The 15,940-nt window shown below is 43.9% G+C and overlaps 1 protein-coding gene across 3 annotated transcripts in view; it reads left to right on the top strand.

Annotated features, from left to right (window-relative positions):
- Window positions 1–15,254, top strand: part of MAGED1 (MAGE family member D1) — a 230,157-nt gene extending 214,903 nt beyond the window's left edge. The window contains exons 3-14 of one of the 3 annotated variants that reach the window (XM_077145553.1): window positions 9,311–9,384; window positions 10,070–10,798; window positions 11,390–12,058; window positions 12,168–12,231; window positions 12,450–12,529; window positions 12,696–12,787; window positions 13,005–13,084; window positions 13,168–13,210; window positions 13,490–13,552; window positions 14,132–14,246; window positions 14,483–14,867; window positions 15,049–15,254. In XM_077145553.1, the coding sequence (XP_077001668.1) occupies window positions 9,340–9,384; window positions 10,070–10,798; window positions 11,390–12,058; window positions 12,168–12,231; window positions 12,450–12,529; window positions 12,696–12,787; window positions 13,005–13,084; window positions 13,168–13,210; window positions 13,490–13,552; window positions 14,132–14,246; window positions 14,483–14,860 (2,358 nt within the window). In that variant the 5' untranslated portion in view covers window positions 9,311–9,339 and the 3' untranslated portion in view covers window positions 14,861–14,867; window positions 15,049–15,254. Of the gene's footprint in view, window positions 1–8,594; window positions 8,774–9,310; window positions 9,385–10,069; window positions 10,799–11,389; window positions 12,059–12,167; window positions 12,232–12,449; window positions 12,530–12,695; window positions 12,788–13,004; window positions 13,085–13,167; window positions 13,211–13,489; window positions 13,553–14,131; window positions 14,247–14,482 lie in introns of those variants that run through there. The other 2 variants (XM_077145555.1, XM_077145552.1) reach the window with 2 other exon arrangements.
- Window positions 15,255–15,940: the final 686 nt, after the last annotated feature.

Genomic DNA, 15,940 nt, shown 5'->3' with positions numbered 1-15,940 from the left:
GCATCAATATTGTTTAGCCTAATGATGGGTTTGCAAATTTTTTTTTTTTTTTTTGTGGGATGATGTAACACTTTATTTAGTCCAAAGATATTGGTACTGGCAGAAACGTAATGACTACAGAAATCAAATTCCAAATCATATAAATATCTAAGAATACCAGAGGGACTCAATACTTCTTTTCCTTGCCTTTGGTACTATGGACATTGAACAATGATGCCAAGATGGAGGGAAAATTAAGAGGGCACTCATGGAATTGGGCTAGGGGCATTCTGACTTACTTTTTCTGGCCATAATGATATGTTTGCTGTATTTACTGCTTTTCTACTTGATGCCAAGATGTAGGGAATATTAAGAGGGCTGTTCTAGTTTGCTAGCTGCTGGAATACAGTATACCAGAAATGGAATGGCTTTTAAAAAGGGGAATTTAATAAGTTGCTAGTTTACAGTTCTAAGGCTGAGATAATGTCCCAATTAAAGCAAGTCTATAGAAATGTTCAGTCAAAGGCATCCAGGGAAAGATACCTTGGTTCAAGAAGGCCGATGAAGTTCAGGGTTTGTCTCTCAAGTGAGAAGACACAGGGCGAGCCAGGGCTTCTCTGTCTCTCAGCTGGAAGGGCAGATGGCCAACATGGCATCATCTGCTAGCTTTTTCTCCTGGCTTCCTGTTTCGTGAAGCTTCCAGGGAGGCATTTTCCTTCTTCATCTCCAAAGGTTGCTGATTTAGTGGACTCTGTTTCTCGTGGCTATATCGTTCTTCTCTGCTCTCCCAATCTCTCTTTGAATCTCCCAAAATGTTTCCTCTTTTATAGGACTTCAGAAACTAATCAAGACTCACCCAAATGGGTGGAGACATGCCTCTACCTAATCCAGTTTAACAACCACTCGATTAAATCACATCTCCAGGGAGATGATCTAATTACAGTTTCAAGCATATAATACTGAATAAGGATTAGAAGAAATGGCTGCCTTTACAAAATGGGATTAGGATTAAAACATGGCTTTTCTAGGGTCCATACATCATTTCAAACCAGCACAAGGGCATTCGTGGAATTGGGGAAATTTTTATTTAAATTTCTAAAACTGCAAATAGGACAAAAGGATGAATAAGATGTCTGAGAGAACAATAGGTTTTGTAGAGTCAGAAATTATTCTTCAAATAAAAGTGGTTTCAATTGAAAAGATATACTAGAAAAAACAAGCAAAATTTAACCTGGAGAGCTTTACTATTTTAATTAATATGCACTTGGATGTATGTATTTTAAAGCAAAATAATAAAAAGAGTACCAATCTTAAAATAACCTTTGATTATTTCAGATGGAAATATGAAGGAAAACAATTCTTATATGTAGGTAAATAAAACAGAAGAAAATCAAGTTGGCTTCAGTTCAGAATGCAAAAATTTAAAGTGCTTATTTTGAGGCATAATAATGCTTGATGTTGGGGCCTTACTGAATATGATAAATGTAGAAATCTCAAGTATCAATTCTTTTGTCTGACTTCTCATATTTACTTAGAAAGGTATGATTTTGGTTTTTATTATTTTGTGCATATGTCAATTTTGATTGACATATTTACTTGCTTACATTATAAAGTGAACTTTTTATCTAAAATGATATCTTTAGACTTAGTCGACCGCGTCTGATATTAATACATCTGCTTCTTTTGTATATTAGTTGCATGTCATAATTTATTCCATATTTTTATTTTCACTATTGCTGTCTCTTATACTTAAGATATTTATCTTGTCAATTGCATGTAGTTGTTTAATAATGGAAAAATGTATTGCGAACATTTTCATTGATTACAGCATCCCAGAATATTCTCTTACTGAAGTTTTGATTTCCTCTTTGACAGAAAACTTCATTTGTTCATTCTCTAATGCTCTTCCTTTCTTTAGGCAGATCCAGGTGTCTGTCCTATATCATTTTCCTTCTGCCTGAAGAAAGTCTTTAAACATTTCTTGTAGAGCAGGTCTTGATTACTTTAGCTTTTGCTTGTCTGGGAAAGCCTTTTTTTCCCCCTCACATTTGAAGAATAGTTTCTCTACCTTCAGAATTGTATGTTAATGGGATTTTTTTTTCTTTTAGTTATTTAAATATTTCACTCCACGCTCTTCTTGCTTGCATGGGTACTAATGACAAGTCTGCCATAAATTCTTACCTTTGTTTCTCTATAGAGTAAGGTGTTGTTTTTTCCCTTTGATGTTTTTCAAGATTTTGTCTGTCTTTGATTTCTGCTGTTTGAGTATGATATTCCTAGTTATAGATTTTGGGATATGTATCCTGCTTGATTCTCTGAGCTTCCTTTATCTGTGACTTGGTATCTCATTAATTTTTTAAACTGTTCAGCCATTATTACTTCCAATATTTCTTCTGCTCCATTCTGTCTTCCTTCTTCTGGCATTCCATTTATTCGTATGTTATATCTTTTGAAATTGTCCCGCTAAGCTCTTGAATATTCTGGGTTTTTTGTTTGTTTGTTTGTTTTTTGTCATTCTTTTTTAGATCATATTTCAGTTTGGGAAGTTTCTATTGAGCTATCTGCAAGCTCACTAATTCTTTCCTCAGCCACATATAATCTACTGATGAGTTTATCAAAGGCATTCATCATTTCTGTTACAGTGTGTTTTTATTTTTAGCATTTCCTTTTGATTCTTTTTTAGAATCTCCATCTTTCTACTTAAATTACTCCCGTGTTCTTGAATACTGTGTGCTTTTTTCATTAGTGCCTTTAACATACTATAGCTAATTTAAATTCCCTGTCTGATAATTCCAACTGCTGTGCCATGTCTGAGTTTGGTTCTAATGCTTACTTTGTCTCTTCAGAGTGTGATTTTCTGGCCTTTTGGAATGCTTTGTAATATTTTATTGTTGTTGAAATTTGGACATGTTGTATCAGTTAATAAGAATTGAGATAAACAGGCGCCTAGTGTGAAAATTGATGTTAATCTGGCTAGGAGTTGGGTTTTGTTTAGTTTGCTGCAGCTATAGGATCCAGAGGCTTCTAATTCCTCTAGTGTCCTTGCCTTTGCCTCCCCTCTTGACTTTGGGCTTCCCTAAGTACATCTCCTTAGAGAGAGTCTGTACTCTTGCAGCTCTTCTAGCTATAATCCAGTATTACACCGAAGCTCTGTTGGTCTGGTGATATGGCATAGGGAAAGGGAGTGTTCTATAATATTCCAATTAAATATCAGCCATTTGTGAGCCTGTGTCTCTTGCCTGTGACCTTCACAAGGGTTTCTTCTTATAGAGCCCACATGCTCTCTTAAGTGAGACATAAAAGCTAGAAGGGGCTTTGAGGCATAACTCTGATAAAGTATTTCCCCTGAAAGTAGTACATTGTTATGGAGAAAGCTGTGGAAGTATTTCACAAAAGTTACTTTTTCCCTCCCCCTGCCAGAACCATGAGGGGATCTTTCCTGGATCTTCTCTGTGAGAACCTGGTGGGATTCTTGGAAGTAAAACCCATGAAAACATGGAGACCTCTCAGTGACTGCTCCCTGCAAAAGTTTCTCACTCTAACCCTAGTCCACACTCAGCCTCCAGCAATTTGTCGAAATTATTAAATGTTTCTCCAGTACTTTTTGCTCCAGGTAACTATGTCTCAGTTGTGTCTCTCTGGATTCAGCTGTCCCTCAAGATTTCCGGGTGGCAATTTGCCTGGTGGAAAACACTAATTGATTTTCAGATTGTCCAGTTTTTTCTTCTTGTTGGATCTTCTTCAGCCTTCCAATGATTCTGCGGGGAGGAAAAGCAGAGAGTTAGTGATGTTGTGGGTTCCTGCAAAAAGAATCCTCAACGTTGTCCTTCGGAGATAGGAAGAAACCCCAGATAAGTTTGTCAGATCCTTAATCAGTGTGGCTTTGTGCTTTACTTCTCAGATAAGGCCAAAAGAAGACAAGACTTCAAAGTAAAATTAGCTGTGTGATCTCATAGGCATTCTGAGACATAAGCCTCCTCACAGAGTTCCCCTCAGCTGTGCACAAAGTCTCTACTGTGAGTGGTGCTGGTGATGAGATGCTCCTTAATGGTGGTGATGAGATAGATGCTCCTTCCCCTAATCACTAGGGTGGTATCAAAAGGTGCCTAGTATCAACAGACACTAGTCATGTGCCATCCCACAGGACAGAGGTGTTCCAGATGTCAGAAACCTGTCCTCAAAGTCCAGGTATCATCCTATTGATGCCTTGAATGGACATTTTCATGGCCTCAGAACTGTAAATTTTAAGTTAATAAATCCCCATTTTATGTGACTGTGTGATTGTGAAAACCTTGTGGCTGACACTCTATTTATCCAGGGTATGGACAAATGAGTAAAAAAATAAATAAATAATAGGTGCGGGATAAGGGGTAAAAAAAAATTGGATAGATGCAATACTAGTCATTGGGAGGGAGAGGCCAGGAATATGGGATGTATGGATTTTTCTTTGGTCTTTTTATTTTTATTTATTTATTTATTTTTTGGAGTGATGCATATGTTCTAGAAATGGCCATGTTGATGAACACACAACTGTGTGATGGTATTGTGAGCTACTGATTGCATACTTTGGATGGACTGTATGGTACGTGAAGCTATCTCAATAAAAATATTTTAAAAAGAAAAATAAAACTCCATTGTAAAGGTAAAAAAAAAGAGAGAGAGAGAGAGAGAGCCCTAATGAAGAGTCAGAATTTTTACCACCATTCAACACTAATGATAACATCCATCCACCATGGCCTTAGTAGAGGCCACATGGGGAGAGGTGATTCAGAGCCCAGGCCTCTTGCAACCTGGATGGTATCATTTCTGAAATAGTAGACTTAAGAAAGAATTTGCTAAGAGCAGCTGGCCACTAGCTCTATTTCAAAAACCATTCCGTAAATACTAGGTGAATGGACACCACTTGTGCCACCACTGAACACTGGACTCTGCCTGCTACCCCTACTACCAATGCTATCCCTAGCAATTGGCTTTTCTCATGGCTTCCACTACCATGACCACAACTATGGCAATGAATTACCTGTCCTTGCATCTTTGAATCACTCCTGCAGACAAAGGGTTAGGCTGGTATTGTGACTAGTAATGCAGTAAAAAAAGGTTAACTCAGCAGGCATGGGGTGTTCAAAACTGTACATTCCAAAGAAAGTCTGGCCCTTGATGGGTTCCTTGGAAATAACATCTAAGCTCTTGGAATATCTTGCCTGATAAGTCTTTGTTTATCTAGAGCCTTGGGCCATGCCAGATAGTTTATGTTAGCAGTGTGATTTATCGTTGGGTCTTAAGCCACACAATATTAATTTGACCTTTAGAGGGGATGGAGGGCACTCCATTCCTACATGACTCACATGCAATAAAAACCCTGGACACCAGGCTCAGTTGAGCTTCCCTTGGTTGACAATACTTCATACCTGTTGTCACACATCATTTCTGAGAGAATTAAATGCTTTCCAGGGACTTAATAGCTCCCCAGGGATTTACAAGCTTGCACCTGTCTGTCCTGAACTCTGCCTTATGCATTTCTTGCTTTTGCCAATTTTAGTCTGTATCCTTTTGCTGCAATAAATTATAACTGTTAAGTATAATAGCATGTCTGAATTCTGTGAGACATTCTAACGAATCTGAGGCTGGTTTGGGGAACTCCTGATCACATTCTTTTGGCTACCAGGGGGATGTGAAGAAGTAATTATCCAGTTTTTGTAGATTTCACATTTGCAACTGTTACATAAAACAGTATGTGCGCTATATTCGCTTACTAAAATGTAAATATATCTGGCTCTGGGGTTTCCAATAAGTATATTTAGGCCTGTATAGACAACTCCTACAGATAAGACCAAGACTAATAACCCAAAAGAAAAGTGGAGAAAACACTTGCATGACAAAAGAAATCCAGGAGATCCATTAATATATGAAAATGTGTTCTTCCATATTATCAGAAATGTAAATTAAAACCACAAGGAGATAATATATATACATCAGTTTGGCAAAAATTGGAAAAGTCTTACAATACTAAGCACTGAAATGAAAATGAGTAGCCATTAGCAGTGGAATGGTTGAATGCATCCATGTTGTGGAATATTATTTAGCAGTTTAAAAGAATGAATCAGTATTGGATTATCTTTAAATAAGATAAATAAGGCATATTAAAATATTTATAATATTTTAATTTTGTAAAACTAGAAAAACATATGACTTTTTAACCATGATAAAATATCAAATTGGTTGCTAAAATGCATGCCTGTCATGAGGAGGGTGGAGGTGAAAGAAACCAAAGGCAGACAGTAAGTAAAATAATACAATTTAAAATACTTATGGCGTTTATAATATGTATTATATAATCTTTATAATATAATCCCATCTGTGTAAGAAGATATGTATATATATACACATACGTATGCATGAAAGAGTAGCATCAAAATCTTAATAGCAATTATCTCAAGATAGTGAGAATTGGGGTAATTTTTACTTTCTAAGATATTTAGGTAATGTCAGATTTTTAATGATGGTTATGCATTATTTATATAATGAGGCAAAAGTAAGTGAATTCATCATGGGAAGGAAAAAAGAATGCCTGTCAAGTTTCTTGCTTGAGCAACAAATGAGATGGCTAATGGAATTCACTCATTCATTCAAAAGTATTATTAAGTATGTAAAATGTTCCAGGCATCATTTTAGTTAGTTCTCCAAGAGAGATTCTAATTGGGGAGAGAGGTAGATGGCTAGATGACAGAGTATTGCTGAAGAGGGGCATATATACAAACGAATCAGTTTGGGACATGTTAATTTTGAGAATACAGACGGATATTCAATTGGAGAAGTAATATAAGCAGTTGTATCATGGATCTAGAATTCATAGGCCATGCTTGGACTAGAGATACATATTTCAAAGCAAACAGCATATAAAATAGTGTTTCAAGCCTCTTTTCCTGAGTCTGATCACGTCCTACTGCAGACACTTTACAGAGGAAGTGCTGAGGAAAAACAGGCAGCTGACGGGAGGTTGCTATGCAACAGATGAGGAAAGCCATCCAGCCAGGCAGAATTGATCTTGGCCCTTGGGGACCAAATGCTGTGGTCCTTCCTAGTATTAACTTCCTTTTATATTCAGGCTCCTGACAGGAGCTGATGCCAGAACAAATGTGAAATGTGCAAAGTTCTGCCTTGGATTTTGGAAAACTGTCAGTTCAATTTGAGTCATATCACATCTGTATATCATTTTCTGCCTGTTTTAGTTTCTCCAGTCATTCTGGGAGCATAGCAGCAAGTGTGTCTTTGGGTAGAACCTTAGTAAGTGCTCCTTGTGCTTCCCACTTTGCATGTTGAAGAACTGGGGCATAGAGAAGTTGGGTGACCTGAGTGGGCTCACAGCTAGCAACAAACAAGTCTGCAATCCATCCCAGGAATTCTGAAGCCCAGCGCAGCTTCTGTGTTCGAGACCATAGCTGCTCCAGTTTCCAGCGCTGGAAGGAAACAGCAAACATTGACTCTAAACCAGAGCTTACCCTGGTTCAGATTCACAAATGCCTATTTATCCTGTCTGCTTCAGCGGGCCCAGGAAGGTCTCAGGGGCAGCGTGTTTCTGCTACTCACAGTGAAGAGGCTTGTCAGTCAGTGTAGAGAGTGTAACCCAAACAGCAATTTCCATACCTGCATGGACCCAAATAGAGCGGTCAGGTGAGGCTAGGAGTCACTCCCTCTGTTCCCTTGAGTGCAAGCAGGAGCTTGCGCCCCAGAGACACTAACTTTGCTTAAGACAGATGTTGGGGAGAGGGATATCTGTCGCCTCCACCTGAAGAGGGGATGGTACCTCAGTCCCCAAGCTATAATGGAACATGCGCTTTGGAGTCAGAAAGCCTCAGGCCTTAAGTTTGTGTTTTCTGTTAACTGGCTCCGTGATTCTGTCTAGCTCATGCAATGTATCTGTGCTGTTTGATCTGTAAAATGGGAATGCTCCCACCTCCCAGGAATGCTTTGAAAGGAAGACAAACCCTAGCGTATATCCTGCTGTGTTGTAAAAGCTGTGTCCCTCCTTCCCCTCCCCCTACCTTTCCCTAACACAGCATGAGTACATTTCTGGAGCTGCACAAAAGGCAGAAAAGAAGCTAACGTTCTGTATTTGTCTGGGAGCTAGTGAAGGGGCCATGTAGAGCCTCATGGCAGTCACAAACTTAACTGCTACCCCCAATAGTTTATCCTCCCCGGCCATTCCCTTTCCTGGGTCCCAAAGATGAGCTCAGCAGGGGCCTAGCACTTGTTGCAATTAGAGACCTCACATAATGACTTAAGTGGTGCTGAGCAAGCGGGTGGAGATGCTTGCTGACCTGATAAGAGGGGCCTTGAGAAGTGAGGAATAGAACAGAGACGCATTGCGGAAAAGGTAGCGAGCCGGTGCGTGGGGCAAGGGGCGGAACGGAAAGGTACTGCGCATCTGTTGGGGGAGGGGAAGTGATGGGGAGGGACTGTTGTATACTGTTGACCCGGTTGGTGGTGGCGTGGTGTGCTGGCAAGGGGGCGGGGTCGCTGCCAGTGCACATGCGCATTATTATCTCCAGGACAGCTTTTGTTGGGAAAGCGGGCGGGACTGTATTTGGTCGCCTGGCTCTTGCGCATGCGTACAGCGATCTGAGGCGGTGGGTGGTATATTAGGCGAAGAGGCGGGGTCGCCTAAGCTGCCGCGCTGGCATTTTCTCCTGGACAAGGAGAGGGTGCGGCTGCTGAGAGCCGAATACTGCAATCCAGATCCTCAGTCGTGAAGAAGGGAGGCAGCGAGGGGGTTGGGGTTGGGGCCTGAGGCAAGGTGAGAATCAGCCCCCAGACAGGGCATCCGCCCCCTGGTGCCGGCCCTCCATTTTTAATCCCGTTCCCTTTACCCCGGTTTCTGAACCCGCTTCCAACTCCCCGAAACCCTATTCACATCTCCGGCTCGATCCTCCCTGATTTAGAATCCCTATTCACCCTCTGAAACCCTGTCCAATCCCTCCCATCGTTCGGAATCCCCACAGATTTCTCGACCTTGATCTGTTATACGATCCGAGACCTCCATTCAGCTTCCCAAATTCCATTGCGAACGCCAGTCCAGTCCTCATGGATTTAGAGCTCTTATTTACCTGCACCCTGAACTCTGATTTGAAGCTTCTCCCCATCAGTAGCTTCTCGGGATTCAGAACCTCCGTCTGGACACCCATTCACTTTTCCCGCCCGGTTACGGCCAGTTCTTCTCATATTTGGCACTTTATCCGCCCCCACAGTCAAACCCAGCCATCCCTCTCCCAATTCGGACTGTCGTGTTTGCCCTCTGTAATATAACTCCCAGCTCCTCTTCCATAACCCCCAGGCTCTGCTCTTGCCAGAGGGACAGGAGCCATGGCTCAGAAAATGGACTGTGGTGCAGGCCTCCTCGGCTTCCAGGTGAGATATCTGCTTCCCATCCCACCATTTCCCCAGCCGCCAATTCTCCCTGGGCCTTTGGCCACCCAAATGCCCGGATCTGATTTTGCCATCTTTGGTGCCTAGCTTCCCTCATCTTTCAGATTTTCTTCCTTTAGCGAAGGGTGGGGGAGGAGCGTCCCTTTTCAGCAATCAGTCCCTGCTCAGAGATAGGAGACCCTGTTAGTAGTCAGGGCAATCTGCCCAGAGAATGCGGGTTGGGTAAGGAACCATTTTTTTCCATAGTCCTGACTAGTGTAGAGCAGTGTGCTGCCCCTTCCCCCAAGCCCCCAGATTCCACCCTCCTCTCTCGTGGATTCCCCACCCCGCTTTTTCTCCCTGATTCCTTCCTCCACCTTCCTTCTGTCTCCTGTCCCAAGCTGCTAGCAAATGCCGCACTGGCTCTGCTCTAACCCAACTCCTTGCTCAGCCCCCTGCTCCACTGTGCATCCACGCCTCCTTTAGCACCTGCCCTACTCCCGCCCCTACCACATGTTTTGTTTCAGCCCCTCCTCCTTTGGTTCTTTGCTGGCCCCTCTAGGTCTCTGGCTCAGCCCTTCTCTTTTTGCACCACCCACCCTCCGGCACCTCCCTTGCACTGCTCTCCCCACCGTCCTGCTCCCCTTCTGAGGCCCAGAGCTTTAATTTTTTTCTCCTGTGTTTGCAGGCTGAGGCCTCTGTGGAAGACAGCGCCTTGCTTATGCAGACCCTGATGGAAGCGATCCAAATCTCCGAGGCTCCACCTACCAACCAGGCCACAGCAGCTGCCAGTGGGCCGAACGCTAGTCCCCAGAGTTCACAGCCCCCAACTGCCAATGAGATGGCTGACATTCAGGTTGTAGCAGCTGCCGCTAAGCCTAAGACAGCCTTTAAGGCCCAGAATGCCACCACAAAAGGCCCAAATGGTGCCTATGATTTCTCTCAGGCCCTTAATGCCAAGGAGATGCCCAACACCCAGCCTAAGGCAGCCTTTAAGACCAAGAATGCCTCCACAAAGGGCCCAAATGCTGCCTATGACTTTTCCCAGGCAGCAGCCACCAGTGAGTTAGCTGCTAACAAGTCTAAGCCTAAGACAGCCTTTAATGCCCAGAATGCCACCACTAACATGGGCCCAAATGCCACCTACAATTTTTCTCAGTCTTTCAATACCAGTGAGAAGGCCAACACTCAGTCCAAGACTGCCTTCAAGGCTTGGAATGATACCACCAAGGCCCCAACAGCTGATAGCCAACCCCGGGATGTTAGCCAGGCCATAATGGCCACTTCCCAGGCTGATGTAGAGACCAACCCAGGTATCTCTGAACCTGAGGGTGCAGCTGCACAGGCTTCAGCAGATGGTTCCCAGGCTCAGAATCTGGAGTCCCGGACTATAATTCGGGGCAAGAGGACCCGCAAGGTGAGATCCCTGCCAGCTCCACTTTGCTCTGGGCTCCCTCCTTTCTTCTGAGGTTGTTCATTTATTCTAAACAAAACGAAACAAAAATACAACCACCAATATTCAGCTAGGCCTTAGGATTCATTGAAATGAATTATAATTGCTGTCCTCAGTGTCCGCAGACTGACAGGGAGATAAAACACAGATACACATATACTTACAATCTGGCTATAATTCATTTTATACTTTGATAGTGAATAAGCTAGGTATATTCACACAGTTTATCTCATAACTCTTGAAGGTAATATAATTTTACAGAGAAGAAAACTGACTCACACAGAGGTATAATGACTTGTCCAGAGTGATATGAGCAGAGCCAGTAGTGGTGGACATAGGAAGAGGCCCCATCCTTGGGTTATTCCTGGCCTAGGTTGGAAATGAAACTCCTCCCTGAAATACAGTGAAAGACAAGCTCAGGACTCAGGGTGACCAGTGGCTAGTGGGTCAGACTATCACTGCAGGTGAGGGTTTAGGGGGCCTTCCTTGCAGAGATAGGGTTAGGAAACAGAGCTGTCTCGTAACCCTAGGCCTTCCTTCTCTCTGATGATGCAGATAAATAACTTGAATATGGAAGAGAACAGCAGTGGGGATCACAGGCGGGCCCAACTTACTACAGGGACCTGGAGGTCTGCACCAGTTCCAGTGACCACTCAGAACCCACCTGGCGCACCACCCAATGTGCTCTGGCAGACCCCATTGGCTTGGCAGAACCCATCAGGCTGGCAGAACCAGACAGCCAGGCAGACCCCACCGGCACGTCAGAACCCCTCAGTTAGGCAGACCCCACCAGCTTGGCAGAACCCAGTTGCTTGGCAGAACCCAGTGATGTGGCCCAACCCGGTAATCTGGCAAAACCCAGTGATCTGGCCGAGCCCCATTGTCTGGTCTGGCCCTGTTGTCTGGCCGAACCCACTAGCCTGGCAGAATCCACCTGTATGGCAGACCCCACCTGGATGGCAAACCCCACCAGGCTGGCAGGGCTCTCCAGATTGGCAAGGTCCTCCTGATTGGCCGCTACCACCTGACTGGCCACTGCCACCTGAATGGCCACTTCCCACTGACTGGCCACTCCCACCTGACTGGATCCCAACTGACTGGCCAGTTCCACCTGACTGGCAGAACCTGCGACCCTCGCCAAACCTGCGACCCTCCCCCAACTCGCGTGCCTCACAGAACCAGGGTGTCTCACAGCCCCGAGATGTGGCCCTTCTTCAGGAAAGAGTAAGAGCTATGACACCCCAGTCACATCTTGCACTTTCATCCTCCCATCTATAATTCAACCTAGTTTTCTGAGAATATCTAACTTTAATGATTTCTTTTTCCCTTGCAGGCAAATAAGTTGGTCAAGTACCTTATGCTTAAAGACTACACAAAGGTGCCCATCAAGCGCTCAGGTAGGCATCTAGTGATCTCTCCTTGAATTCTCCCTTTCCCCTCACCCCATGTTCTGTGGGCACCCCTTTACTTATGTGACTCCTCTACATCTATCTCCTCCTTCCATGGCTGGTTCTTCCTTTTCCACCATTAAGGACCCTGGCTGTGCAGGGCTGGCAAAGGGGCTGCAGCTCTGTGGCTCCTGCTCAGCCCAGGTGCTCCTTCCTTTCCTCTACAGAAATGCTGAGGGATATCATCCGTGAATACACTGATGTTTATCCAGAAATCATTGAACGTGCATGCTTTGTCCTGGAGAAGGTGAGAAGGCAGCCCTGAGGGACTGGAGTAATGGGGAAAGTCTTGGTTTCAGCGATTCATGTTCCTACTGGGAGTTTAGGACAAGTTTCAGAGGGAGATGAATGACTGCCTGTGGGTAGCTTGGCTAAATTTTGTGCTTTCATAGTCTCTTTTCTTCCCCCTATAGAAATTTGGGATCCAACTAAAGGAAATTGACAAGGAAGAACACCTATATATTCTCATCAGTACCCCAGAGTCCCTGGCTGGCATCCTGGGAACGTAAGATGGGAAAGGAGTGGAACATTCCCTTTCTCGATGGTGCTTTATTTCTTGAAATTTCAAGTAGGTCAGGGTCCAGGGTTCAGGGTTACATAGTAGGTCATGGAGAGAGCTAGAGTGAAATTCTGATCTAGCCAAGGAAAATTGGGAAACATAGATAGGTGAGCCAGCTGTCTTATGCAGGTTGCTGAAAATACATTCTTTTTCACTTCTTTAGGACTAAAGACACACCCAAGTTGGGTCTCCTGTTAGTGATTTTGGGCATCATCTTCATGAATGGCAACCGTGCTAGTGAGGGTAAGTGGCTGGACCTGCAGCTGGGGGTTGGCCACAGCTTGATTTCCATGTGCTCATTTTTCACCCCTTACTTGCCATTGCAGCTGTCCTCTGGGAGGCACTACGCAAGATGGGACTGCGCCCTGGGTATGACTGGGCTCTCTCTTACCTGTTTATATTATCCTTTGACATCAGAGAATGGTCTCAGGATTGCATCAGCCTGGTGGTCTGGTGTGGGAGGAGTGGGGAAGTATAGGGCCTAGGGGTCTGACCTGGGTAGATGGAGAAACAGTCCCAAGCTTTCTGCCTCTGCTCTCATCTCTGACCTCTGTGTTGGAAAGCACTTTTCCATGCTTGGAAATGACGGCGCCCACATTTGGGCACTATCATAATCTCTGATTATAGGTTCCTTTTTTTTACTATCAGGGTGAGACATCCCCTCCTTGGAGATCTGAGGAAGCTTCTCACTTACGAATTTGTAAAGCAGAAGTAAGTTATGTGTAAAAGGCTTTGTCTCTTTCTCATGAGCTATGTGTGCCTCAGAAAAGCCTTCCAAACCTTGTTTCTTACACCGACTACCCATGCACATGTACACACAGAAACATTGTGTACTCAGGAGCATCTACCAAATATTCTCCTTGTGGTTGAATTTTTCTACTTTATAAGTTGTCTTAGAAGTAAGTCCTGTCCCCATCCCCCAGGGTAGACCTTTCCAAGGCTGAGCCAGGCCAAGACATGTGCAGTGTACTGTAATGGGCCTGTCCATGGCTCACTGACAAAATTACAAGAACCTGGAGCTGGAACTGTGACAGAGGGGGAGCTTAACTATTGTCCTTTCTATGACCTAGAACCATAGAGAAGTTAATCTTACGTGACTATTCAGTATAAAAGAAGTGGCACATAAATTTGAAGGTCTGATTATTAGAGGGTAATACTCAGGATTATGTGTAGGAGTTCAGAAGGGACGTTGCTACCTAAAATTTGTGGTTTTAGAATCTAGAGTTACAATGCATTGGTAGAGTACAATTGTGCCTAGCTAGACACAAAGATTTTTTTTTTCTTTCTAAGGTACCTGGACTACAGACGAGTTCCCAACAGCAACCCCCCTGAGTATGAGTTCCTCTGGGGCCTCCGTTCCTACCATGAGACCAGCAAGATGAAAGTGCTCAGATTCATTGCAGAGGTAATAAAAGAATTGCGCCAGGCATGTTAGGTCAAAGGATGGGGTATCACTGGCTAGGAAAGGCCCAGGGCAGGGATGAGAACCCAGGTGTGGCACTTGATAGATGCCTCATTAATGTTGGTATTTGTTACTGTTATTATGTAAACAATAGCACAAAATAGGATGTATAATATGTAGTTGGTGCTTGATATTCATTAAGTAATATTATGGGTTTTGCTTTCTATTCCTCATCTCAGGTTCAAAAGAGGGACCCTCGCGACTGGACTGCACAATTCATGGAGGCTGCTGATGAGGCCTTGGATGCTCTAGATGCTGCTGCAGCTGAGGCTGAGGCCCGAGCTGAGGCCAGAACCCGCATGGGGATTGGAGATGAGGCCGTGTCTGGGCCCTGGAGCTGGGATGACATTGAATTTGAGCTGCTGACCTGGGATGAGGAAGGAGATTTTGGAGATCCCTGGTCCAGAATCCCATTTACATTCTGGGCTAGATACCACCAGAATGCCCGCTCTAGATTTCCCCAGACCTTCGCCGGCCCCATTATTGGCCCTAGTGGTGCAGCCAGTGCCAACTTCGCTGCCAACTTTGGTGCCATTGGTTTCTTCTGGGTTGAGTAAGATGTGGGTAGGTACATCACTTTGAACTGGGGCATATACAGTCCATGGGGGGTATATTTATGTGCATGAGCCAGGAGTCATGAAACCCGTGGTGTGAAGGATGAGAAAGCACTATTTGGTATTTATATTCCTTTTATATATATATATATATTGTTGATCTTTTTATTTGTTCTTTCTTATATTCACAGATATTGCTAATCAGTTGCAATGGTCTTTCCCCTGAGTGAGGCTGAAGCCTCAGATTCCTTCTAAACAGCTATCTAGAGAGCCACACCTTGTTGACTGAAAGTGGCATGCAAGATGAAATTTATTTGCTGTTCCTTGTCTATTGCTTTTTTTCTTGTGTGCTGTCAAGTTTTGGTATCAGAAATAAACACTGAAATTGCAAAATGAATTCGATGTGCTCTTTTTATTCCTTCGTTCAAGGAGAGATCAATATATCTATCTGGGAGAGATAAGACCTCAGTTCTTGTCTAACGGGCAGATTGGCTTTCAACAGGTAGAAATGTGGGGAGAGCAGTATAATGGATCGAAAAACAAAGGGGGGGGGTCAATGAATGCAAGTATCCTTGAGATCCAAGAACTAGTATAGTTTATTCAATAAATATCACTTAAATGCCAAATATGTGATAGGTATCCTGCTATGGTGTCCTGGAGTGACATTGAAAAAGGTGGAATAATGAAGGACCGTGTAGGTGGTCAAACAGTTAATATTTAAGATAAGAGGTAGAACTCCCAGGTGATGACAAGGTCCAGGGAGTGTAAAGAGAAGAGAAGATGGCATTCCCTGGAAATGAAAGGTCAATGACCCGGAAGCCAGGGTGCTGGTTGGAGTTATCCATGTGAAAAGTGAAATAAGCTCAGAGTAGTTGCGGGAGTTGGCGTGGAGAGGAGCATTATGAGCTAGGTGTCAAAATTCTCTTCAGTGTGAGGAAGATACCATACCTAGTTACGTTACCCATAAGGGAAGGGTCTATGGGCATGTCTCCTCTCCATCTCTAGAAATGTAGCCAAGCCCAAGAAGCAGCAGACAGGCAGTCCTCCCAGCTCTTCCCCTGATCTCTGCATTCCCTGAGCCTC

Source organism: Tamandua tetradactyla, chromosome X (genome assembly GCF_023851605.1).
Source record: "Tamandua tetradactyla isolate mTamTet1 chromosome X, mTamTet1.pri, whole genome shotgun sequence".
Lineage (NCBI taxonomy): Eukaryota > Metazoa > Chordata > Mammalia > Pilosa > Myrmecophagidae > Tamandua > Tamandua tetradactyla.
This window is presented reverse-complemented; position numbering and strand designations above follow the sequence as displayed.